The 26,045-nt window shown below is 35.3% G+C and overlaps 6 protein-coding genes across 8 annotated transcripts; 3 read left to right on the forward strand and 3 right to left on the reverse strand.

The window, feature by feature from the left end:
- The first annotated feature begins 437 nt into the window (after positions 1-437).
- LOC122195975 (helicase protein MOM1-like) lies at positions 438-1,690 on the forward strand. The gene is made up of 2 exons (XM_042898266.2): positions 438-1,051; positions 1,135-1,690. The coding sequence occupies exons 1-2, from the start codon at positions 581-583 to the stop codon at positions 1,312-1,314; spliced, it is 651 nt and encodes a 216-aa protein (XP_042754200.1). The 5' UTR covers positions 438-580; the 3' UTR covers positions 1,315-1,690.
- Positions 1,691-2,984: 1,294 nt separating this feature from the next.
- LOC111915235 (uncharacterized) lies at positions 2,985-4,491 on the forward strand. The gene is made up of 3 exons (XM_042896681.2): positions 2,985-3,601; positions 3,676-3,883; positions 3,956-4,491. Exons 1-3 carry the CDS (start codon positions 3,038-3,040, stop codon positions 4,270-4,272), a joined length of 1,089 nt encoding a protein of 362 aa, XP_042752615.2. The 5' UTR covers positions 2,985-3,037; the 3' UTR covers positions 4,273-4,491.
- A 713-nt stretch (positions 4,492-5,204) lies between these two features.
- LOC128127443 (uncharacterized) lies at positions 5,205-5,906 on the reverse strand. The gene has a single exon (XM_052765914.1). The coding sequence runs from the start codon at positions 5,904-5,906 to the stop codon at positions 5,205-5,207; it is 702 nt and encodes a 233-aa protein (XP_052621874.1).
- A 78-nt stretch (positions 5,907-5,984) lies between these two features.
- LOC128127444 (uncharacterized) lies at positions 5,985-6,449 on the reverse strand. The gene has a single exon (XM_052765916.1). It carries the CDS (start codon positions 6,447-6,449, stop codon positions 5,985-5,987), a length of 465 nt encoding a protein of 154 aa, XP_052621876.1.
- A 1,410-nt stretch (positions 6,450-7,859) lies between these two features.
- On the forward strand, positions 7,860-9,541 carry LOC111915214 (protein NUCLEAR FUSION DEFECTIVE 6, mitochondrial). Of its 3 annotated transcripts, XR_002858104.3 has the most exons (4): positions 7,860-8,054; positions 8,340-8,461; positions 8,736-8,795; positions 8,982-9,205. XR_002858104.3 is itself a non-coding variant. In XM_023910888.3 (3 exons), the coding sequence occupies exons 1-3, from the start codon at positions 7,909-7,911 to the stop codon at positions 9,329-9,331; spliced, it is 288 nt and encodes a 95-aa protein (XP_023766656.1). In that variant the 5' UTR covers positions 7,860-7,908; the 3' UTR covers positions 9,332-9,541. The 3 variants fall into 3 exon arrangements, 2 of the variants coding, with proteins under 2 accessions (XP_023766656.1, XP_023766657.1); XM_023910888.3 differs by lacking the exons at positions 8,736-8,795; positions 8,982-9,205 and adding an exon at positions 9,312-9,541; XM_023910889.3 differs by lacking the exon at positions 8,736-8,795.
- A 226-nt stretch (positions 9,542-9,767) lies between these two features.
- LOC111915213 (isocitrate dehydrogenase [NAD] catalytic subunit 5, mitochondrial) lies at positions 9,768-12,064 on the reverse strand. Its single transcript, XM_023910886.3, has 6 exons — positions 11,741-12,064; positions 10,981-11,301; positions 10,722-10,883; positions 10,551-10,625; positions 10,284-10,466; positions 9,768-10,205 (listed from the first exon to the last, which is right to left on the reverse strand). Exons 1-6 carry the CDS (start codon positions 11,930-11,932, stop codon positions 10,014-10,016), a joined length of 1,125 nt encoding a protein of 374 aa, XP_023766654.1. The 5' UTR covers positions 11,933-12,064; the 3' UTR covers positions 9,768-10,013.
- Positions 12,065-26,045: the final 13,981 nt, after the last annotated feature.

The following is a 26,045-nucleotide window of genomic DNA, read 5'->3' on the forward strand; positions in this document are numbered from 1 at the left end:
AAACACCTCCAGCATTTCGATTTTTCAGGTGAGTAAGGAAGCTGCCTTTAAAATGGACTTGAAAATGGGAACTAATCTGAACTTAATGCTTCATCTTTTTAGCAAGAAAGCAAATAACACACTGATACATGCATTTCGTCTTCTCTGATCTTTTTTCATTTTTCATTTTGCATATGCTCTGTTTTCAAGAGTTTTGTGTTTTTTGATCACCCTGTCATTTTGCATATTAGGGCTTAAAAGGAGCATATACTTTTCTTAATCACTGTAACTTTACACATACGTGTGTATTTTTTGCACGTATGTGTTAATTTAAGGATTATGTACACATACCTGTGTACATATCTTCTCTATGTATACACCAAAAACCCTAATTTTAACACTTTATTTCATATGTGTTTAGGGTTTTTGATGTTTCTTGGTTTACCCCTTTTTGTGGAAACTATTATGCATGTTTTCACATTCATGTATCTTGTTATATATATATGAGTTGTATATATGTATGTATCTTCATCTATAGTTTTGTAGGTTGAAGAAGACCCAACAGAGCAAATCGAAGAGGGTTCCCTGGAAAATTACTCAAATGAACGAAGACAAATCTTTTTCGAATCTTTCAATGTCAGAGAAAAGAAAGAGGCTTATGGCGATGGTGGATACGAGGAAAAATTCAAAGAGGAAAAAGCTTGAGATGCCTTACATGCTTGAAAAGGGGGAAAAGACAAATAGCAAGAAACCCATCAATGGAGGTACTAAAATGACGAAATCAAACTCAAGCACATTAAAAAAAAAGCTCCAAAATAGCAGGCGGAAAGTGAAGAAGACGAAGAAGGTATCTCAAGTAGGTGATCATAATCATGTTGCTGCATCTGCATCTGATGCTTCAAATGAGCGCAAGTTTAATTCATCTGAAATCGAAGAATATTGGGTCCCAGTTCATCTTTCTCATACGCAAATGGAACAATATTGTTCCTTGTTAAATTCCAACTTTGAGTCACTTTCATCATCTTTAAGGGACAATTCTTCGCTCAATGGCATTCTCACACAAACCCAAAAGGTTTGAATTTCTATTGTGTTATTTGGTAAAAATGATTTTAATTTAATTTTTTATTTTATTTTAATTTTTTATTTTTGTTGCAGTGCTGTGATCACCCGTATCTTGTGGACCCCACTTTACGTGAATCGTTGAAAAAAAATCTTCTCGTTGACCAATTGGATGCTGAAATCAGTGTGAGCGGGAAACTACAGCTTCTTGACAAGCTTTTGTTAAAGATTAAAGAATGTGGTTTGAGAGTAATTGTTCTATTTCAGGTAGCCTAACTTTGTAATTTTTGTATACTTAAAACTTTAAATAAGGATTATAATGTTAAAAATAAGTAAATAACACTTTTTTTGGTAACATATTACAGTCAGTGGTTAGTTCTAAAACTATATCGATTGGAGACATTTTGGATGATCTTGTTGATAAAAGATTTGGTCAAGATTCTTACATACGTATCCATGGAAAGATTCTTTACAACCACGAACGTGAAAAGAGAAAACAAGATTTGAAATTGTTCAACAATTTAGAAAAGGGATATATACAGTAAAGTCCCAATATTTTCATCGATTTGACAAGAAAGTCCTAAACTTTATTTTTTTGACAGTAAAGTCCAAATTACCGGCAGTTTTTGACACTTTTACCCTTTTTCCCCGGTTAGCCGGTAATTAGGACTTTTTTGTCAACCAAATAAAGTTTAGGACTTTCTTGTCAAATCGTCAATTAGGACTTTACTGTCAAAAAAAAATAAACTTTAGGACTTTTTTGTCAAATCGTTCAAAATATTGGGACTTTAGTGAATATATAATTTTTTTTGTTAGAAATTTAATGGTATGATACTCTTTAAGCATAAGAGTTATTGAAACATTCTCTAATCAGCTAGATCCTATTGAAATCCTTTACGTTTGCTTCTTGTTAAATCGTTTTTTTAATCTCAACAAACCGACATTGAAAAAAATTGAGATAATCAAGAAAGAAAGAAAGAACCAGGGTTGTGTTGGCTTTTTGTAGTCTCAAAAATGGAGAAATTAGAAACCTAAAAAAACGAAATTACCCTAGCTTTATACAAACACAAACAACACATGCCTAGTCAAAAGGGTGTGAATGTGGAGAAGGGAAAGAAGGGCAATTTCGTTTTTTCGGTTTCTTATTTCTCCATTTTTGAGACTGCAAAAAGCCAACACAACCCTGATTCTTTCTTTCTTTCTTGATTATCTCAATTTTTTTCAATGTCGGTTTGTTGAGATTAAAAAAACGATTTAACAAGAAGCAAACGTAAAGGATTTCAATAGGATCTAGCTGATTAGAGAATGTTTCAATAACTCTTATGCTTAAAGAGTATCATACCATTAAATTTCTAACAAAAAAAATTATATATTCACTAAAGTCCCAATATTTTGAACGATTTGACAAAAAAGTCCTAAAGTTTATTTTTTTTGACAGTAAAGTCCTAATTGACGATTTGACAAGAAAGTCCTAAACTTTATTTGGTTGACAAAAAAGTCCTAATTACCGGCTAACCGGGGAAAAAGGGTAAAAGTGTCAAAAACTGCCGGTAATTTGGACTTTACTGTCAAAAAAATAAAGTTTAGGACTTTCTTGTCAAATCGATGAAAATATTAGGACTTTACTGTATATATCCCTTTAGAAAATGGAAAATTTGTTTGCTTACTAGATTATCGCACGTGTCATTCCACCATTAGGCTTTCATCTATAGATGTGGTGATACTTTTCAACAGTGATTGGAACCCGTCAAATGACATAAAAGCCCTTCGAAAGCTCACCCTCGATTCAAACCGGTTACGAGTTTTGAGGTTATATTCGTCATTCACCATTGAAGAAAAAGCGCTGATTCTTTCTAAGAAAGGTTCGATTTATGACCACAATTCGGCTGGTATTAATTACAATAATTGCCACCGGTTGTTAGCATGGGGTGCAGCTTATTTGTTAAAAAAGCTCTCTGAAGATCCAAAGTCAAAGTCAAAATCAGAAAACACTTGTTTCATGGATGATTTGGTTGATGAGTTGTCATCTCTATTGAACAAGAATGGGGATACTGAATGTTTAAAAGGCTCGATGATATCAAAAGCACAGATTCACAAAGGAGTTTATTCTAAAAATATGTTGTTGTTGGGTGAAAGTGAAGCACACATGAAGGAAAGTTGTTCATACTTGATTGAAAATGGAGCACTTTTGTTTTGGACGAATTTGTTAAAAGAAACTCCATGGGAGAATTCATGTAGCAGGTTATCTCGAAGGGTACAAAAGTCATTTCGACATGAACCTGAAAACGAAAGTGATTTGGAAAATTTTCAGATCAATACAACAATTACTCCTCCTTCTGTGAGAACAAGGGTGAGAAGTAAAAGAAGAGTGTGTACTCAAGTCGAGCAAAGTACAAGTTCTGCTGCAGAATGTACAAACAATCAACCTCAACCTCAACAACCACAAAATCCGCCTGTAGTACCATCGGTTTCCGATCAATCTTGTAACGATGCCCCTTTAGAAACGGAATTAGAAAACATCAAGAAAGAGCGAGAAAAAATCAAGAAATTACATGAAGAAAAGGTAATATATGATTATATATTATATATTGCTTTCTGCATTATTTAATGATAACGATTATCTTGTTGATTTTGTAGAAATCGATGCTAATTTCTGAATGTGAAAAGGAGATTTTAGAGGTACGGAAGAAGTACGATGGATTAATTGATGAATCTGAGATGTGTTTAACGAAGAAGATGAATGTTCTTGAACAATATTATGATCTTGTGTATGCGAATAAAGTATTGGCTGACACTTTGACACGTACATGTGATGATACTTTTGATGAAGAGAACTGTGATAAAGGTATGCAAGTTGAAATCTTTCTGCCATTTTTATTCATCTCATCTTTCAAGGTCTTTCTTTTTTTTATTGCAGAAATTGGTGTGATGAGAGTTCTTGAAATCCCTGCATCAACTCTTATACAATCAGTGAACCGATGTACAAGTACAACCAGCATTCCAACTTTACGTGCTCCAGCCCCTCATTTAAGGTCAAGTTCTTCATTGTTTCCATCATTGCCCACTTTGTCAACTCCCCAAACACAAACAGAATTGAACAATGTGGATTATCAAGTAAACACTGAAAAGCTTCCTGTGTTTCAATCTTCAAACTTATGGCCTGAGTTGCTTGTGGAATTTGACACTTTTTATGATATGGGTTTTCCAAGTTTGCCATTTTTGGATTCAAATTAGGGGAGATCTTGATCTTGTAAGTGTTGAAGTTCTAGTTTAAAAGGGGTTCATGGTGACATTTTTGGAGGTAAGGTTTGTGTTCATATGAAGTAGTTGGAAGCGTATAGACACGTAGTATGTGTAAAGAAATTTAGGATAGAAACATATCATGTGAACATCAGTATTTGTTGATCTAGCATGGTGAAAAAAATCACCAAGTGATTGATATCGTCTCAAAAATGGTTTTGTAGGTCTTAGATTGAATGTTATATTTATATATATTGTTCAAGTAGTTACCTATAAAGGTTCAAATTTAAAAAGAAAAAGAAATTTTGTTTGCGTACTTGAATCTCAAACTTAATCATTAAATACACAAATAACCAAAAAAAATGGATTAGGGTTTTAAGTTGGTTGAGAACTAATAATATACTTCTCTCACTACTCATATGCCCAATGTACATTAATCTTTTACTCATAATAGCAACCTAAGTATGTCTTTACACCCACGTTTGTGGATAATTACAAAGTAGTCTTATGGCTAAAAGAATATAAGGCTAAACGGAAAAAATAACAATATAAGACCATCCGTTATACCCACCACATACCACATATGTGGTGGGTGCCACATCAGCACCACATTCCATTACCACTAACATGGGATACTTACCACTAACACACCACTCCACATCATTATTTTTATTTTTATTTTAATTCAAAAATACAATAAAATAACTTTTTTTTTTTTAATTCAAAAATACAATAACATTACTTTTTTTTAATCCAAAAATTAAAATAAAATTACAATTTTTAAAAGTAAAAAGCATTTATTTTTTTAAAACTATTTTTTCATTAATTATAAAAATAAAATAACAATTTTAAACTACATTACTTAGTTAATCTAGAAAACAAACATTACATTAATAAGAAAACGAACAAACATACATATAAAAATCCTAATCGTCGTTCATGCTATGTTGGTACAAATGTTCCGCGACATCTTCTCGAAGATTGAAACACGTTTCATTGTTATGGATTTCGACAACTCGCTCCAAAAAAGCATTCGTTCCGGGTACGAACTCCTCAATTGGAACGACAACGTCGTTCGGATCATACGTGCAAATCGCTCGACCTTCATTTTCAATAATCATATTATGCATTATAATACATGCTAGGACCATTCGCTTAATTCTTTCTTTATCCCAAAGTCGTGTAGCATATTTCACTACATGCCATGTTTGCTTAAGGACTCCAAATGCCCTCTCGATATCCTTTCTCGCTGATTCCTGTTTTTTTGTAAACAATTTTGCTTTTTCACTTCGAGGAACTGAGTATGCCTTCATCAATGTAGAATAATCCGGGTATATCCCATCACTAAGGTAGTAACCATATTTGTACGCGTGCCCGTTTACCGTGAACGTCATATAAGGTGCTTTGCCGGTCCAAATATCGTTGAAAAGTGGAGACTGACCAAGAACATTAAGGTCGCTGTTGGACCCCGCTACTCCAAAAAAGGCATGCCATATCCACAAATCTTGAGATGCAACAGCTTCTAGGATGATAGTTGGTTCACCTATATCTCCTCGAGTGAACTGACCACGCCATGCAGTTGGACATTTTTCCCAAGCCACATGCGTACAATCTAGACTGCCAAGCATACCGGGAAATACATGCCTCTCTTCATGAGCCGAATATAATCTCTCAATATCACGTTGAGTAGGTTTACGCAAATATTCTTAGTGAAAAACCTCATAAACACATGCAGAAAACCAATCTACACATTCAACCGCGGTCCTCTCAGATATTTTCAAGTATTCGTCAGATGCATCAAATGCTATACCGTATCCCAAATACCTAAGAGCAGCCGCACATTTTTGTATACTACTAAAACCCATTCTTCCTCTAGCGTCGGGTTTTTGTTTGAAAAAATCATAACGAGATTCTAAAGCATTACTAATACGTAAAAATATAGCCTTATTCAGACGAAAACGACGTTCGAACGAGTCGTCATTATAAAGACAATTATCGGCAAAATAATCACGTACCAATAAGTCGTGTGCGGCTTGGCGATCACGATTGACGACCGTCCTTGTACGCGCTGCATTCGAACTTTCTTCGGCGTGAACGTGTTGCACAACATTGAAGAATGTCTCGACAAATTCTACGTCGTCATCCGAGTCAAAACTTTTTAAAAATTCCATATTTATCGAGGGATCCATAGGTGTAATTGAGTGTAGAATGTATATGTATGTGTATGTGTTTTGGTATTGAGTTTTGTAATTGAGTTTTTATAATTGAGTTTGAAAAAAAAAAAAAAAGGAACGGCCACAAAATAGCCGTTCAACGGCTCAAAATATTCGACCAATAGCAATCCTCGTTTCATTTCGTTGTCCCGAGCACATTTTGCAACGACCACGGTCGACCACGAACCACCGGGACGGTGTGCACGTCCGTGGTTCGTGGCCAACTAGACCACGGACGTATCCGTGATACCCACACCGGTTGGCCTAAGAGAATATACATTTGTATAAGGCTAGTTTGATCTAAGAGCATCTTTAATGGTTAACTCATGCTAAGACTCAAAAAAATTGCTAACTCATCATTCCTATAATTTTTAAGCTATAATAAAATAACATTTCCAATGGTCGACCCCTTTTAATAATTTTTTTTTCTTAAATGAACTAATATATCCTTATCTATCTAAAATATTCTATAACCACCCTCAATTAAATAGACGTTTTTTAAACACGCATTATATCCAAAATGTCACAAACATAAAAACATATAAATACAATTATGTCGGGTGTTTATTTTATATACATAAAATATGAAAAAAAATATTATGTTATAGTTATAAAAAATAAAAAATGCTTTAAAAACATTATAGATATAAATTTTATATTTTGTAAATAAATTTATATTATAAATAATATAATGAATTATTTAGTAAACAAATAACAAATATTTAAAACTAAAATATATTTAAGGGATAAAATGAAATACTACTAACGGATAACGACTTAGATGTAGGAAGTGGAAAAATATATTGATCATTCAATATATATAGAACAGTCAATAAAAAAACCAAATAAGCTATGTTATCCAATGATATCGACCACTTAATTAAAAAAAGTAAATAATAATAAGCTAAAAAAAACTCACATTAAAGATGATTTAAGACAAAATGTGTCAGGAATGAAAAATTGTTGTTAGTGATCAAGCATCATCGAGTGATGATGATATTTGTTGTGAACTGTTTAAAACCATCTTATAATGGTTCTAAATTAACATCATGATACTTTTCCGTTTTGGATGTTTTCACTAGTATATATCTGATTAACATGAAGAAATACAATTTTTATCAAGTTCAGACGATTGTTGAACTCCAGATTTGCTTGTCTCTTCTGGTATACACAAATTCTCGACACATAATATAATCCCAAAATACTTCATTTGTACAACTAATACATATAGAATGTCTTAAACAAGGAATAATTTAAAAATATAATGTTGTATTCATATAAAATAAAAGGATAATGTTATAATAAAAAAAATAAGTACATTGCTATTTGTTGAATACATATTTTGGTTTTAAACCCTTGGAAGTTGGAAGGCACATAAATTAGGCAAAAACCGTAAAACCCTCACATACGCACAGAAATGGCGACTGCAGCGGCCGCAGCTCGATCTGCTTTCCGATCAACTTCTCTCCGTAACGTGGCGGCGAGGGCAGCATCCCAGCCCAAAGCTGCGCCCTCTGCGTTTCGCATCCCTAGTCGGAATTCTCTATCTCAACGCATTTTCCGGTAATTTGTTATACGCATTCCCTCTCATATACGCTCCTCCGCTCCCATGGATATGCTACTTTTCAAGTCCAAATTGATTTGAGTTTTGAAACTTTTGGTAAAAACAAACTTGCCAAATGAATTGAATTTCTGTTCGCTTTTCAGTTAAATCGATATTCACTTTGTGTATACAAAGTACTAGATCCAAGTGTATCCGGAATGGAAAAAACTTTGTGCATACATACATAATTACTTCATCCGTTCATGTATGTAATGATTGGAACTGTTATTGGCGATGTATTGCAGTTGTCCAGTAGAAATGAGTGCTTGTTTGGAGTCAATGCAACCTTTCCACACTGCTACTGCTTCGGCCTTGATGACATCCATGCTTACCCTTTCTCAAAACGGCTATGGTTGGCTCCCCGAAGGTGATAATTCAGTTCCTATTTATGTGCTTATTTACATTGTTTAGCCTACAAATTCATTCATATCCTGTTAAAGTCAGATTGTTGTTAGTATGTGTTTCTGTATGAGGTGCTGAGTGATGGGATATGTTGTTGTGGGTTTTGCAAATTTCATGCTATTTTCGACTTCCTTTTCCAAGATTGGATGGGTAGTTTTAGGGTTCATCGATCCAAAAGCTCCTCCTCTAAAGTCTTCTCCTAATCATTTGGATATATTTTTTTTTTTCTTATTGATTAGGTATCTAACGAAGCTTCATAGGTCCCTCAATGTTGTTACCTCTTACCTCATGAGTTTTAGGTAAGTTTATGGAAATGGATAGACCTTATTGAACCCTAGAAGCAACATTCTTATATTCATTTTTCTTACCAAAACTTCCCAATACCTTTTCCATACCCTATTTTTACACCCATCACAAAATCTCTGTGTCTTGATAAATACAAGTTCATTTTCCTTAATAAAGTGGTGTACATGCTTCATTTGTAGGCGTTGACAAGACGAGATGAAGATGGAGAGAAGCAAAGATGGAATGAGTTGGACTTGTCTTTTTTTTTTTTTTTTTTTTGAGTAGGGAACATTTAGGTCCATTAGAGTTATATTTCTTGAACCAATAATGAAATATAAACTTTTGAAATGAGTTTACTAGTTTGATATTGTGTTGAATTTTATGACATGGCTCACATTGATATTGTAGTTTTCAAATTCAAGTATACCATTATACGCGTTAAATATATGCATGAATGAATGTAGTTGTTTATACACAATTTGGTTTAGAGAGTGTGAAAAACAGACACTAATTTACTGTGTGTTGATCAGCTTGCAACAATGATGCATGATGGTTGAAGGAAGTTGAGAAAAGAATGGAAATGAAGAAAGACAGATTGGAATTGGATGGATGGATAAAGTTGTTATTTAGGTTCTGAAAGATATGAACGATTTAAGGTTGTGAGAGATGCATGCCATTGCTATTTGATCTTGCAATATATACAGACAGACTTACACTGTTTTTATGGCTTTCAATCCAATGATTTTGAATCTTTTAGTCATGGGTTGACAATTTATGCAAGTTGGACTTCATTTTGCTCTTTGGTAACTATTTATGATACTTGTGTTAAAAAGAATTAGCGTGGTTAAATTGGGGAATTACTAAATGAAGATCCAAAAAAATCCAATTCTAATATGACCTTGTTTTTAAAGTAAAGAAAGAAATGAAATAAAAAAGCAAACATGATCGATCCATCCATCAAGTGAAAGTGAAAGTGATGATGAGACTTATTGATAAGTTACAAGTAATAATACCAAGGAATAAAATCATGCCAGCTAGTACAGCTTTCTCTTTTGAGTTTTGAGCAGTATGTTTGTATCTTTATCGCTCAAATAAAATCTTCACAAAAAAAAAAAAAAAAAAAAGAAAAATCTTGTTCTGGGTGGGTCTAATTCATTCCCTCCTTACAAGTTACAACTCCAAATGTTTACATATATAAATGCAAAATTGGTGTTATTGTAAGAAAAAAAAAATCAAAGATGATCAATGATAGCTTTAGTGAAGTCAGTGGTTGTTGATGATCCCCCAAGATCACCAGTCCTGTACTTCCCTTCTGCAATTGTTTTCAAGACAGCCTCCTGAATCTGATCAGCTTTTTCATTCAGATCCAAATGGTGAAGCATCGACACAGCACTCAGTAACAATGCAGTTGGGTTTGCCAAATTCTATAATAAATTATATAACCATAAGTCAATAATAATATTATTAAGTCAAAGTCAAACACAAAGTCAACCAATACCAACCTTTCCAGCAATATCAGGAGCTGAACCATGAACAGCCTCAGCAAGAGCAATACCACCCTCTCCAATGTTCAAACTTGGTGTTAACCCTAATCCTCCAATTAGCCCAGCACAAAGATCACTTATGATGTCACCATAAAGATTTGGCATCACTAAAACATCAAACAGTGTTGGATTCTTCACTAGCTGTCATCATTTATAATGTTAATGTCATATTTGAGCAATGAAATATATATTTTTAAATAAAGAGATAAGAGGTTATATTCATACCATCATACAACAATTGTCAATGACAACTTCCTCGTATTTAATCTCAGGGTATTTCTCAGCAACTTCACGACAACACTACAAGTGATACAAAAAAAAATCAGTATAATCCACTGTAAAAATAATTAAGTTTTTTTTTTTTTTTATATATAATTTATTGGAAAATAGTAATACCTTCAAGAACAGACCATCAGACATCTGCATGATGTTAGCTTTGTGTACAGCAGATACTCTCTCCCTTCCATGGGCTTTAGCATAATAAAAAGCATATTCAGCCACCCTTAAACTTGCTTGACGTGTGATGATTTTAAGACTTTCAACAACTCCTCTCACCACCTATTAAAATCAAAAGGTTTTGTAAATAAATGGGAATAATCTACTTTTGAACTCATTTTATTATGATGATGAAATGAATCAAATCATATATGCTTACTTGATGTTCAAGACCACTGTATTCTCCTTCTGTGTTTTCACGAATAGTGACAAGATTTACATCATCATAACGAGTCTTGTAACCAGGTAGACTGTAGCATGGTCTAACATTGGCATATAAGTTGAGTTCTTTTCTTAGGGTGAGGTTTAATGAACGATGACCTTTACCAATTGGTGTAGCCATTGGTCCTTTTAACCCCACTTTGTTTTGTCTTACTGATTCTAGACTTTCCCATGTAACAAAACTTTGAGTTCTTGGATCAACTTCTGTCCCCACGAAATGCTCTTCCCATTCGATTGGGACATCTGCAGCTGTGAATACCTGCAAATTGTTGAAAGGAAAAACTTAACATCACTATAGAGTTAACATTCTTTGTTGTTGAATCGAATTTGTAGCCATTTCACCCCATGAATTTAACAGGTTCATAAGTCTCACCTGGTGTAAACATACAAAATATGGTTTTCCTTTTTGTAGTTTGAAGCAAACTAGATATTGGCGTAAAGTTCCATTGTTAGCTAGAACTATATCAATTGGTACAAAAGGGATCTAAAACAGTTATTAACTTTTGTGGAATCCACAAAGAAAACAACGTAAAAGTGTAAAACATTGAAACGCTTAAACCCTAAGCATAATAATATAACTATAGAGAAAGACAAATGACACGATGGAATCCTAAACAGAAAAAAGTCAAAACATCACAACAGTTCTACATATATAAGCAATAATCTGAGCATGAAATAGAACTGTTTGAAGTTTGGACCTGTTTCACGGATTCGGCGATCTCGGGACCGATACCGTCGCCGGGGAAGAGAGTGGCGCGGATCAGATTGGAGCTGGAAGAATAGTTCCGATCGATCGATGAGAAAAGTCCTAAGCTAGGGCTTCTCGACATCGTGAAGACTTCATTTGTTGCGCGGCTGCGAAGGAGGCGTTTCGCAATTTGAAAAGCCATCGTTAACAACTCGCTGACTGAAAACAAGATCGGAGGTGACAAACTCAAATTACAGAGATTTTGAAGAATTGAGATGAAAAGAAAAGGAGGAATATAATTGCATTATTGGGGGAAGAAGGGTCTAATATGCTGCAATCGGGTCCACTGTTAAAATATTGTAATTGGGTGTTTAGATATTTGTTTTCAAAATTCCAGTTTTAGGAAACTACATCTGTCTAAAAGGTAACTGCGATTTCTTTATGATTCAATCATTTAATTTCAGTTTTATTCATTTGCCAACAAAGATTTATTTACAGGATATGGACAAGGTTGATTGGTGCTTTACATATTTCATTATTATTTAATAAGTTTATGAAATTGTGAGGAAAATCAAATATATATATTTTTTTCATATTGACATATTATATTTTGTCACATAACCATTAGAAGACAATAACCATCAACATACATTTTGGATTTTGAATGGATACGAGAATTATGTATGGATCTTACATGTTTCCTTTTCACACATTTGAGGAGTTGTGTTTCAATGTTGGATAGACAACTTTAAAATTGATTAAATGCAAAATGGCAAAAAAATATAAAATGTATATGAAAATTCAACATGTATTTATATAATTTGCATTTGATGGTTTTGGTTATCTATGTAGATCCTTAATAGAATTCAGCAGGTGATGCATATTAATCTCAGACTCAAGATCTATGAATGTAGTTTTTAAAAGAATTATTTTTACGACCTATAAAAAATTAACAACACAACTTGTTGTCTATTTTTCTTTCATCTCTATGAAATTAGGTTCATTACAAAATATTATCTTCTTAGGATGATTTAATTTCTATTTTGATGTTTGTGTGGAAATAATTAATCCCATTAGGCCCAATTTTTTGTTGGAGACGAGATGTTAAGTTTGGGTGTCTTGATCCCTTAAAGGTGAGTCTTCACTCTTGACTACGAACATTCTAGTTACATACACCCAAACTTTGAACCTAGTCAAATTTTGGTCTTAATAAGTTTTTTCCCTATAATTTGGACCAGATTTCATGTTAATGAATCCACACTATCTTTGATGGATCTTGTTCCTTTAAAGGGTAGGCCTATAACAAGTCCTAACCAAGCTTATGGCTTCGTTTTTTCCTATTGTTTTATTTATTTTCCAATTTACACTTCCCTAGTAATTTAGTAGAAAAGATATATGTATCTTTAAGAGGCCATCTTAGAACGATCGGATATGTGTTTGTATAATATCACTTGTGCTTTAGAATAGTCAAATATATACAAATATGAGTACATACAATAAGCCATGTGCCTTTGTGCACATGGAAACATATGTATATACAATTACATAGAGTATTTGTTACTCTTTTTTTTTTAAAGAGGTTTGCTACTCTTATTATTCATAAAAATGATTTGACTTGACCTGCAGACTTGCCATTAGTTAAAAAAATAAAATTGAACCAATCTTAAATCCCTAGAAATTGGTGACTTGTAGTTTGACAATTTGTCCATGAGTCCAAACTAATTTGACCCTTATATAATGTGTGAAAATCAGATAATTCTAGTGGGAATAGGGTTGAAAACTACTTCTTTCTTTGGTTCTTGAAGAAAAGGGCATTTCCAAAATATCAAATTGACGATATAGTTGTAAGAACAACCACATCAAAACCTTTCTTTTTCAATGTAATAAACCATAAATCAATTGTCTGACAAATAAATCTCCAGCCAGTTCAAAAGACGAAAATCAACCCCCCAACAAATCCAATCTTCAACTAGTTCAAAAGAAGACGAAACTTGAGGTCGCCATTTTGGCGCAATTGAAACTATTTTTTTTCTTTTTTATTGAAAAATAAGATTTGAAACGTAAATCCAATTAGACGAGTGAAATATAGTATTTATTAAATAAATGAGTTAAATATAGAAAACACATTTAATAAATAACAAATAACAAGTGGATGGTATAAAAAGCAAAATAAACTATGTTTTTCAATAATAATAACACAAGGTTATTTCAAATAGTAATTAATAGTAAAATGAGGCCCGATTAAAAATGATCTAAGGTAGTTAATGCATTAGAATGTATAACTATCCAGGGTCAGACTATTTAGTTATTGTATTAGAATGCATAATCAATGGCCATTTTGACTTTTACCCTTAAATATATGTCAAAGGTCAAACTTGACTTTTACCCTTAAATATATGTCAAAGGTCAAACTGATTAGTTTATATAGTGCCTCTTTAAGGTTTAAAAAACTATACTCGAGATTACGACATTATACATATTCAATAAAAATTAACTCATATATATAATAATTGAAAATCAAAGGCTATTATATTATTATCGGCAGTCGGCACCATCAAACCATACATTATTCTTAATCAATTTATAAGGTGATATAATAATTAATGCGTCACAAATCTATAAAAACGATCGAACAAGCCTTCCAACATGCAGGATCCATAACCCATAAAGATAAAAACTATTGTAGTGTGAATTTTCATCTAATAAGGGCTAGCGATCGGCTGAGGAGGTGGAGAGAGTTTAGTGGTGGCCGGAGCCCGAAGGAGGTGGAGATTGAGGTGGTGGTGGAGGTTTTTGTGGTGATGGTGTTGGCGGTTATGGTGGTGTCATAGTGGGGCTAGCTAGGGAACGGGAAAAGGGAGTGTGGGTACCGGAAAGTTGAATGGACTGATCATGTCGGCGTGAACTTCATCGGTGTCAGAAAATAAGAGTGCAATAAGTAGGAAAGAAAAGACGACTAGCTTTTTTTGGTGTTAGGTATCCGATAGATCTTATCCCTATTGCGATGGGAGATATCTTTGTGATGTATGGATTGGTTGAGCCGGTTTGGTGGCTCTAATTGACTGTGAACGGAAGATGGTGACGGTTCGAGATCCTAATGGGGGAGTGCTGACCATTTTCGACAAAGGAACTAGGTCAGGATCAACTTTTTGTTCAGCCGTCAGGGCGAGGCAGAGTTTACATCATGGGTGTATGGGTTATTTGGCATATGTAGTGCATACCCGGGTTGATAAGAAGATATATGTTTCCATTTCTGATTTTCCTGTTGTGCAAGAGTTCCTTGAGGAATTGCTTGGTGTGCCTCCTAAGAGGCAAGTGGAGTTCCGGATCGATCTGATCCCGGGTGCAGTGCTGATTGGCAAGGTACCGTATCGTCTTGCACCTCCTGAGATACAAGATTTATCCTCTCAGTTTCAGGAGTTGTTAGGAAAGGAGTTTATTTTCCAGAGCAATTCTCCATGGGGAGCACCGATCCTTTTTGTCAAGAAGAAGGATGACATCTTGGTCTATTCGAAGACCAAAGAGCAGCATGAGGAGCATTTGCGAGAGATTCTCGGAGTTTTGAGGATAGAGAGGCTCTATGCCAAGTTCTCCAAGTGTGACTTCTAGTTGCACGAGGTTCAGTTTTTGGGACACCTTGTCAACCAGAATAGTATCTTGGTCGATCCAGCCAAGATAGATTTGATGATGCGGTAGGAAGCGCCGAAGTCTCCATACGAGATTCAGAGCTTCCTCAGTTTGGAGGGATATTATCAGAGATTCATTCGAGACTTCTCCAAGATTATTGGTCCTCTCACTTAGTTGACGAGGAAGGATGTTGTGTTCCGTTGGGGGCCTGAGCAGTAGGCATCATTCGAGACTCGTCGTTAGAGACTTTGTGTGGCACCTGTACTTGTCCTCCATAAGGGACTTGAGGATTTTTTGGTCTACTACGATGCATCCATTGTAGGGTTGGGTGTTGTGTTGATGCAAAGGGGGCATGTGATTGCATACGCTTCGGGGCAGCTGAAGCCTCATGAAGCGAAGTATCCCAATCATGATTTGGAATTGGGGGCAGTGGTTTTCGCTCTCAAGATTTGGCGTCACTATCTTTGTGGTGTAGGGTGTACCATTTACACGGACCATAAGAGCCTGAGATATCTTATGGATCAGCCTAACCTGAATATGAGGTAGCAGAGGTGGTTAGATGTAGTGAAAGATTATGACTGTGAGATTCTGTATCACCCAGGCAAGGCCAATATGGTGGCCGACACCTTGAGCCGGAGGATGGTCAGTACCCCGATTCAGGATGTGTGTATGAGGATGAGTGTGATGGCCTAAGTGTTGGAAACGATCAAAGAAGCACGATTGGATGCCATAAAGGAAGAAAATCAGAAAAGTAAGCGGGTGATTGGTCAGATTTCAACATTTTATATCGACATCAGGGGGCTTTTGACTCTTCACGGGCGGGTGTGGGTGTGTTATGTTGGTGGGGATCGACGGGTATTGATGGAGGCGGCCCACAACTCGAGATTTTTCATTCATCAAGGGGCTATCAAGATGTATCTTAACCTGAAGCATAATTACTGGTGGTCGTGTATAAAGAGGGATGTGGCCTAGTTTGTAGAGCGACGTTTGACCTTCCGAAAGGTCAACACTGAGCACCATCACTCTCATGACAAGTTGCAGCCCTTAGAGGTTCCACTGTGGAAGTGGGAGCAGATCGCAATGGATTTTATTACAAAATTACCAAAGACTGCGAGAGGTTTTGATGCTATGTGGGTGATAATGGATCGTCTGATGAAGTGTGCTCACTTCCTAGCCATAAGCGAGGGCTCTTCTGCAGAGAAGTTTGTTGAGATTTATGTCCGAGAGGTGGTGGCTCGGCATGGGGTGTCGGCTTCCATTGTATCAAACCGATATGTTCATTTCACTTCCAAGTTTTGGAAAAGGTTTCATGAGGAGTTAGGTACCCAGTTACATTTCAGTATTGCATATCATCCGCATATCGACAGGCAGAGCGAGCGGACTATTCAGACACTCGAGGATATGTTGCTGCATCATTAACATTGGTGGGAGCTAGGACTTCTATCTCCAGTTGGTTGGGTTTTCTTATAACAACAACCATCATGCCAACATTGGCATGCCTCCCTTTGAGCTTCTGTATGGGACGAGGTGTCAGACTCTTATTTATTGGGGTGAGATCGGCCAGAGAGTCATGGGGAGCACGGAAGATAGTGTTCAAGACGGCCGAGCTTATCCAGCAAGCTAGACAGGGATTGCTGATGGCCCAAATCTGTCAGAAAAGTTATATGGATCGGCTACGCTCTGAGCTAGAGTTTAAGGTGAGAGATTTGGTGCTTCTGAAGGTATCACCCTAGAAGGGTGTTATCCGCTTCAGGAAGCGGGGCAAGCTTGGCCTCAGGTAACGACGTCTGGCGCCACTCTGGCCTCCTCTACCGATTTAAATAACACAAGAGCAGGCAAAGAATTCACTAAGAATGTACCTATCAGAAACATGAACACAAGCATATCATAATATAATCGACAGAATAATAAATGGAAACATACCAGTAACAACGTCTGGCGCCACCCTGGCCTCCTCTGCCGTGAGCTGAAAAATGCGGTCTCGAGCCCTCAGGGGCTCCGCACTACCCTGTCGCCCATCGGTGATCCTCAAAGTAGCTAGTGCTAGAGCCTGCACCGGTCCTGTCGTGAGCAAAGGACAGTTGGACTTAATATGGCCAACCTGCTCATAATGATAAGAGATCCTGATGGTCGATGTGGGGACATGCTAGCGACAGTCCTTGGCATAATGCCCATCCTTGCCACATTTTTGGCATCTAGATGTAGATCGACAAGAACCCTCATGAAACTTGCCACACTTGCCACAAGTGCAACCCCTTTGACTCTTAGAACCTACTGAGTGGTCACCATACTAAAAATAAACCATGAAAACTATCAGAAAACACTCGAAAGTTCCACATTCTACAAGCTTCTTAGTGTCATCGCGACTTCCCTGGTCTCGAGTATGGATCTTAAGCTTTCATATTACGAACCCAATATTACATTCCACACATATCCGTACCTTCCTCAAAGATCACCCAGAATCCTCTAAGTTACTTCCTTACTACCAAATACTTGCCCATCCGGCTAAACAGTACGCTCGACATGCTAACATATTATTGAATTATGGTGTCTAAGCTCATAACTAAATTGGTATAAACTTGAAAATAGAAGCAAAATCATTTTTGGGTTGTCATCATAACCAGAAATAGATAAAAATGATTTTAGAAAAGAGAGATAATGTAACACTTCAAAAATCACAATAAATTTAAATTTTTTAAAACCAACCATGAATCAATATTGTTTACAAAAAGATTCATTGTTTTAAAGCATTATTTCAAATCAGAGTTTTCCCAAAACATGAAAACTGAAAGTTGTTTACGATTATGCCTTCGCTTTTTTCACAAAAAACTTTATAAAAATAATTCACGAGTTGTAAAAAAAAAATACAGTTTTGAATGATTCAATTTTGTTAAGTGCAGATTTCAAATAAATGGACAAAACATCAAAAAGTTAAGATTAAATAATACAAATGAACATAACGTCAAAAAGTTTAAAAAAAACAAACAAAATGTCAAAAAAAATAAATAAATAATAACATTAAATCTACATATTCGAATAAAACGACAAGAATTTTTTTTTTAAAAAAAATTGTAAAATAAAGATAAAGAAAATAATAAATCATAATATTAATAAATAATTATTATTTTAGATAATTAATTAAATGATATTAAATAAGTTGATCGTTTATTTTTTGCTAATTAAAATCTCAAAATATAAAAAGAGATATAACAAACAATAAAAATAAGACACATATCTTAAGAGAAGAAAAAAATAGAAAATGGCAAAGAAAAAAAAAGAAGAAAAGAGGTAGCAAACGGGTTTACAAAAAAAAGTATATACTTATTTATAGTTTGTGTATAGTAGAAAGTAATGATTTTGTACATAATTTTCAAGATTTAACTATTTAAAAAAATAGATCAGTGTGTGATAGGGTGGTGTGTAAAAAAATACTCTTGTATTGTTAATCCTTCATCTTTTTGACTTCTATTGGAAATGATGATTATAATTGGTTCCATGATTTGTTGAAAATTCATTCTGATCAACTGAAACGTCAGTTGTATTTTCAGGACACTATTTTGTAAAATTTGGACAAATACCTAATGGTGTTCACTCATATTATTAAAAAAAAAAAGATAAAGATTTATCTTGAAGTAGACTGATTTGTAATTTATATATATAGAGCTAGGTTTAAATGTGGATGACCATCTATTGTGCGGACGTGTGGACAATGGTATTCTGTGAGAATGACAAAGAAAATATGTTGTTTGATAATATGAATACGTTCAATTTTACATAAATATTATCATTATCACACATTCTCACTAATTAAATTGTCTATAAGGTTATTATAGACTTTTTATTATTATTCTCATTTTGTCAAAATGTTGTCAGAATGTTTATTGAGTCTTGTTCTGTCAGAATGAAAATGAAAGAAAAACGATTGTGAGAACAAAAATGAATAAGAATTAATAAGAATGCATGAAAATGATGATATTTTTGTAAGGTTAACGTATTCGCATTACTAAACAACTTATTCTCCTAGTAATTCTCATAGAATCGCACTGTCCACACGTCCGCACAATAATTGTCCATCTACATTATAACCTATCCCTATATATATATATATATATATATATATATATATATATATAAATATATATATATATATATATATAGAGAGAGAGAGAGTTAGGTTCAGGTATTCAAAGTAATTATTGTGTTATTGTTTGCATAAATGTGGGTCAATCAAAATTTAAAATAAAATAAAATAATTAAATAAATAAATAAGGGTAAATAGGTAATTTGATAATTAGTTTCCACAAATAATATCCTATAATTATGGTAACCATTGACTTCAGCTACCTAGGTTTTCTACATCCATCGTCGGCTTTTTAAAACCACCACTTATTCGATCCCAACACCATTACTGCCGAGGTTGAAGGGCACATCTGACAGCACCCAGCCATCGGGGCATCACTATCAACCGGTGATGATCTACCACCGCCACAACCTATCTCCGTGGCAACCCGGAATTTCTATTATGTACAACATGTCAATTCAATAGAAGTCAAATCAGTTGTGAAAACTTTCAAGCTTTTTGGAATAAGTTTGAGTAATTTAGGATTAACACTTTAGGAGATATCAGGAGAGAGGATGACCTAGGGTTTATTATGCAATAATAAAGTCCCGCCACATCAAAAGTTTAGAGGTTACGGCCTAAACAAGGAGTTTACAGCCGTAAACCCTAAGGAAAGAGGTATAAAAGTGACACTTAGTCATTTTTACCATTTTTCCACATTTTCAAGAACAAAGCTCAAACTCTCTCAAGTATCATCCAAAAACTTCTTCAAGATCTTCAACTAGTAAGTGTTTCTAGCCCTTTTAAGTTGATACATGCCTTAAACTAGTGATCTAACACCCTTCTATCCGTGAAATCATTCCAAAAGGTTAGATCTTCAAGTTTCACCAAGAACACACACTAGTGTTCTTGGCCTTTTGGTACCTTTTCAAGCTTCTAACTAGTAAGTACTCCTACCCTAGTGTATTCTAAGCCTTGTTACACTTCCATATATCAAGAAAACACAAAGAAACACCAAGATCAAGGTGTTTACGGCCCAAGATGTTCTTGGACCGTAAACCCTACAAATGGTGCCAAGATGTCCCTAGTCCTTTCCTATGCCTTGGTAACTATCATGGATCCCTTCATTGATATGTTTAGGACTTGAAAACATCAAAAATACCATAATCCATAGGGGTTTACAACCGTAAACCCAACGGGAAATGGTCTTAGGACCATAAACTCCATTTAGGAGTGAAATGGTGCCCTAATCCCTTCCATAGGCTTAAACATGAAGAGGGAATACTTCTAATGGCTTGTAGAGCTTCAAAACAACAAATGGTCAAAAGAACATGAGTTTAAGACCGTAAAATCATGTCTTTACGACTGTAAACCCATGGGGTTATGGTCACAAAACCATAAACTCCAAAGGAGTTTACCCTTGAACCCCAAACACAGTAGCAAGGTCCTACCACCTTTAGATGCAATCCTTATGACTTATAGCACTTAAATCAAGTGTTTTACATGTCTTAGGATGTCTTAAACTTGGTAATTTAGTTGTTAAATGTCTAATTGGATACATATATGTGTGATTATATGTTAACTAGGATCATTGAGTGTGTACAAGTCTTCACTTGACACCTAGCAATCCTACATCCTTCAGTTCATCCAAACCACCATCTACAGGTGAGTTCATACACCTTAATCAATCTTTTAACTGTTTTTAAATGCTTTAATGGGGGATAATACAAGTAAGAAACAGGAAGTTATAGAATCAATCACATGTGATTTATAACTGTGTTTTCCATCAACTGATTTCACATACTTCAAAATGTGTTAATCACAATGGTTTTAAGTTGTTTTTATACTGTGTTATCAAATGACTTACTTTGAAATGGTTTTATAAAAGACATCAAGTCATGGTTATTTATTGTTCAAAACTCTTAAAATGTTTTACAAAACCTCTTTCATTCTTCCTTCAGTTCCAACACTCTTGGGTAGCAAGGGTGTATAAACCTTCTTAGACATCAATTACACTCTAGTAAACTATTATAGGAATAGTTTAGGGGATACAAAACATTATTCCTATTACAAGGAATTACACCAGAGTCAGTTCATTCATGAGTCTATACTAAATGCTATATTAAGAGATACACTTACATGAATCCTCTTACATGGATACACTTACATGGATACACTTACTGTCACACCCCAAAACCAAGAACGGCGGAATACGTTCTGGGGTGGAGGACGTCATGTACAGTATCATAACAATTGCATAATAGTAAAAACAAGCGACAACAACCATTGTATTAATATAGTAATTGTAAATACAAGCGTGTTCTGAACAATTTGTTAGACACCAAAAGTATAATAAAAAATAAAGAGGAGTCTTGTATTCGCTCCGTCTTCTCAAAACTGCATCTGTACCTGTCTAATTCTGACCTGAGAATACAAGTTATTTTGAAAACGAGTATCAGCATAAAGCTGGTGAGTTCATAAGAATTTATTGTCGTTGCTTGTATAAAAGTGTTTACAATCATGTAATGTAAAGCTGTGATTAATGTTTGAAAATAGTAAAATCCCTTGAAAATCCTATATTTTCCAGATGTGCATATTTGTAAGTTTGATCCTTTAAGTGCGTAAAAGTTTTCCCATTGAGACTGTTAGTCAAGAAAATAAGATTATAGACTTCATTCATGTAAAGTAAATGAGAAAAGATAATATCTTATTTTAGCAGTTTTACTGCCGGCTGGATATAGTAGTATTACAAACTTCAATTTAGTAATATATGTATATATATTCACTTTGGGAAGTTAGTTTAGCCTTTAATTCTTAGTGTATTAATTTGGGTACGAATGTAATTTCTCATGTAACCAATCTTAGTGATAGTAGAGTATCCGATGACCTTCCCGGTCATACGTAGTGTAGTGATGTTTCGTCACCCCTAGGCCTAGTCGGCTCGGACTGTAGTTAGCAGTCGGGATGTAATAGTGTCTGTCCTGTATAGATCTATACATGTAGTGGTTGCTTTCCCTTCGGGAAGCTCTGGTTACACGATGTTTGCACAGTAGAGTGTCGTATAGAGGGATAGTGTGTCTGATAGTTAGTTTTGTTTACTTCTTTTTATAGTTTATTTTAGCATATTTCATTCATAATTTAGATAATTTCCATGCATATTTTCCCTTTTGTTATTTTATGACTATTTCGGGTACTTTCGAATCTTGTGAGCATAATTGCAGGTTTTCGGGTCTAGCGGAGCGGGAGTGTTTGGGACGTATGGGAAGCGATGAGATTTAGTAGACAAAAATGATGTTAGGCTTGGTGATTGTGGAGATTATGCATGGAGCGAGCTTGATGGTTATTTGAAGGCTTGGAGAGAAATAAACTTTAAATTTGCAAGATGCGGGAGTTTATTCAAGCATACGTAGATTTTTAATCAGGAGAGTGCACGAGCTTTGGAGGATTTGGAGAGGTCAAATTGGGCTTAAAATGAAGAAAAACTTGAAGAAAATGGGCTAGGAGGTGATTGGATTCGATCTAGGCTAAGTGGGCTAAGCTATGGAGGCCCAAAACCTCAAAGATGTTACATCCAGGGACCACCCGCGCAACCCACCCGCGCAACAGCACGCGGGTCGCGCAACCTCCTGCAGGGGCAATTTCGGAAATTCTTCTTTTGAGCTATTTGAGGAAGGTTGGTGCCCATCTTTTGGACACTCTTGGACATCCGATTTTTGAAGATTCTCTCTGGAGTTTTGGAGACTTTTGAAGGCCAAGAACCCTTGAATAACATCATATTTTTACCTCTTGATTCTTGCTTAATGTTTGGTACAAATTTCTCTAACTTTGTTTCTTTGTGTTTAGCCATTCTTGGCTAAACTAATCTTGGTTGACTTTTGGTTAATCCTTTGAACTTTTGTTGAATGTTGAAGAATCCATGAACATGTTCTTAAATCTTTATGGGAATGTTTTGTGTTTTAACATCTTATCACTACTTGTATGTTTTAGTTCATGAGTTTAAATATGTTTGTGGTGATTAGTTGGCTAATTTCTTGATTAAGTAAAAGATCTTCAAATTAGCAAGCAACAAATGATTTTTGTGTTGTTTTTGCTTCACACAATCATAAAAACATTTCCTCCAACATGGTGGTGAAAGCATTTGACCCCTCTTGGATTTGGTGACTTTTTGGTTCTTAATGCTAGTTGACTTTCACTAATTACATGCTATTTGGAATTAGTGACTTTGACTAAGGAAATTGTTATGAGCTTCTCTAGCCATTTCAACAATTAAGAAAAGTCTAGGTAATCTCAAGCTCCTTGGATTACTATAGCCAAATTAAGGATTTAAATCAAAGTATTGCACCATTGGATTCTAATGATATGTTCATCAAAAGTCAAAGTGAGGAAACTTTAAGTCAACCATCTCTCCCTTATTGATTTTACATCAAACTCTTATTTTTGTTGCATTTGTCTATTTAAATCATAGTTAATTCTAGTTTGTTTCAAGTATTTCAAAACACCAAAACCCCCCATTTTATTTTTATTATCATTTTACAAGTATTTTTACAAAGAGATTTTTCATAGAGTTATAAATTGAACCAATCTCCGTGGATTCGATCCCTTTACCACTATACACTATTTTAGTGTGTAATATTTAGGGTTATTATTTGTGTTGGCCTCGACAACCACCAAATTTTTAGCGCCGTTGCCAGGGATTGGTTTTGATTTAATCAGTTTGTTTCTCTATGCCTACATCTCATTGTGCAGGTACTCTAATTTAAAACCCGGAAATTAAAAAAAAAGTATGATTTGGAAATGAACACTCCTTGCACTGAAGACCTACTTTCTGAGCTAGCTCAGTTAGTTATGATGATTGAAAGTAACCAAAGTGTGCAACCCACACCTCTTCTTTGTGATTTTTGCGCCCAAAATGGACATCATTCCGACATGTGTCCATATTTACAAGGAGAATGGGAAGAAGTGCAAGAGAAAGGAAGCTACTACCGGTCAAACCAATGGAGTTATGATAAGCCTCAACATGATCAATGGTGGGACAACAACCAAATTGGGGAAAATAACCATTACCAAAATCCATACCAAACATGGGGAAATAACCAATACCAACCAACTCCACTGTTCCTAGAACCCTATCCTTACCCTCCTCAACAAACTGAAACGCCAAGCATGTCCTTAGAGGACATTGTGAAAAGCATTGCCACTTCTACCCAAATTTTTCAGGAAACAACTCAAGCTAGCCTCAAAAGCTGAGAGCAACAAATAACACAAATTGCTCAATCATTGAGTATAGTGGAAGCTCAACACAAATTACCATCTGAAGAGAGCCCATGTCATAACGCATGTTGCATTCCTTTGAAAGATGAGAAAACTTTTGATGGCTCAAGAGTGTTATATGAAGAAGAGGAAGAAGAAGTAGAAGTGGAAGAAGTTATCAAAGAGGAAGAAGAAATTGAGAATGTTGTCAATGAAACTATAAACGAAGTAATAAGGGTTAACGAAAGAGAGATTGAGCCACCCACTACCAATGAGAAACTAACTCTAGTGGTAGAACAACCACAAGATCCGGAAACGATAAATCTGTCGGACCCTTCAAAGGATACCTATCCCAAGAAAGAAGACGCCCAACCGGTCACCTACTCAACCACCATGTCAAAGAGGGAAGAGTTGGTCACCTTACTGAACATGTACAAGAAAGAATATGGTTGGATGATTGCTATTATCAAAGGACTAAGTCTGGTATGGTTCTCCCGTAAAAAGAAAGTCAAATATAAGAAAAAAGTCCCAATGGAGGTGTGGAAATTAAAAAATGCAGACACGGGGAAATTTTGCAAGGTTAATGGACATCGATTTAATCCATTCAATGAAGGTTTTGATTCAAATGTCCAAGATGTCATCCATTTGGATGCCCCAAAGTGTTAAAGTGAAGTTTGGAGGCGTCTCGCCAAAGACGTTAAAGAAGGGCATTTTTGGAAAGCATTGTGTTTTTGTGTTTTTAATTTGAATAAATGAGTTTTGAAGATGTTTTTGGGATTTAAAAGAGTTGTTTTTTAAGAAATCAAGAGTTTCTGGGTGTTTGGGGCCTTCCAAAGCAAGAACGGATGAAAAACGAAGAAAAATGAAGCAAAAATGAAGATCAGGATCAGGAGGTTGCGCGACCCGCGTGCTGTTGCGTGGGGTGGGTTGCGCGGCCAGGTGTGATGAAGCGACATTGGCCCAAGACTTAACTGCAAGGTCTGCGCGACCCGCGTGCTACTTTGCGCGACCCGCGCACTGTGCTGGGCAATTTGGGCTATTTTTGGCTATTATTTGACCAGGTGTTGACCAAAGGTTTTAATGAGTTGACCTTTTGACTTTTCTTGACCAACATTGACCGAAATTGACCCTTTTTGACCCATAGATTAAAATGTTCAGCTTCTCTTCTTCTTCATTTAATCATCTTGATCTCCCACTCCATTCCTTTCATATAACCTTCCAGCAACCACCTCGCCGGAAAATTCAAGATTGTCGAAATTCTACCGGTCGTAATTTCACGAAATCACCGCCACAGACATCTCCTATCATCCAATCCTCCGATTTAGGTCATTTTTGCCCTTACCTTAAGCATTGAGGACAATGCTTGTTCTTAAGCTTG

The sequence above is a fragment of the Lactuca sativa genome, chromosome 1 (assembly GCF_002870075.4).
Source record: "Lactuca sativa cultivar Salinas chromosome 1, Lsat_Salinas_v11, whole genome shotgun sequence".
Taxonomy (NCBI): Eukaryota; Viridiplantae; Streptophyta; class Magnoliopsida; order Asterales; family Asteraceae; genus Lactuca; species Lactuca sativa.

Bases quoted from the DNA above. Each gene is read 5' to 3' on its own strand.
- LOC122195975 (XM_042898266.2), top strand. From the start codon at position 581: ATGAACGAAGACAAATCTTTTTCGAATCTTTCAATGTCAGAGAAAAGA. The intron at 1,052-1,134 runs GTTTGAATTTCT...TTTTTGTTGCAG, and splicing joins TTCTCACACAAACCCAAAAG to TGCTGTGATCACCCGTATCT.
- LOC111915235 (XM_042896681.2), top strand. From the start codon at position 3,038: ATGGATGATTTGGTTGATGAGTTGTCATCTCTATTGAACAAGAATGGG. The intron at 3,602-3,675 runs GTAATATATGAT...TTGATTTTGTAG, and splicing joins AGAAATTACATGAAGAAAAG to AAATCGATGCTAATTTCTGA. The intron at 3,884-3,955 runs GTATGCAAGTTG...TTTTTATTGCAG, and splicing joins TGAAGAGAACTGTGATAAAG to AAATTGGTGTGATGAGAGTT.
- LOC128127443 (XM_052765914.1), bottom strand. From the start codon at position 5,906: ATGCTTGGCAGTCTAGATTGTACGCATGTGGCTTGGGAAAAATGTCCA.
- LOC128127444 (XM_052765916.1), bottom strand. From the start codon at position 6,449: ATGGAATTTTTAAAAAGTTTTGACTCGGATGACGACGTAGAATTTGTC.
- LOC111915214 (XM_023910888.3), top strand. From the start codon at position 7,909: ATGGCGACTGCAGCGGCCGCAGCTCGATCTGCTTTCCGATCAACTTCT. The intron at 8,055-8,339 runs GTAATTTGTTAT...GATGTATTGCAG, and splicing joins CTATCTCAACGCATTTTCCG to TTGTCCAGTAGAAATGAGTG. The intron at 8,462-9,311 runs GTGATAATTCAG...TGTGTTGATCAG, and splicing joins CTATGGTTGGCTCCCCGAAG to CTTGCAACAATGATGCATGA.
- LOC111915213 (XM_023910886.3), bottom strand. From the start codon at position 11,932: ATGGCTTTTCAAATTGCGAAACGCCTCCTTCGCAGCCGCGCAACAAAT. The intron at 10,884-10,980 runs GTAAGCATATAT...TGATTTTAATAG, and splicing joins ACAGTGGTCTTGAACATCAA to GTGGTGAGAGGAGTTGTTGA. The intron at 10,626-10,721 runs GTATTACTATTT...TATCACTTGTAG, and splicing joins CTGATGGTCTGTTCTTGAAG to TGTTGTCGTGAAGTTGCTGA.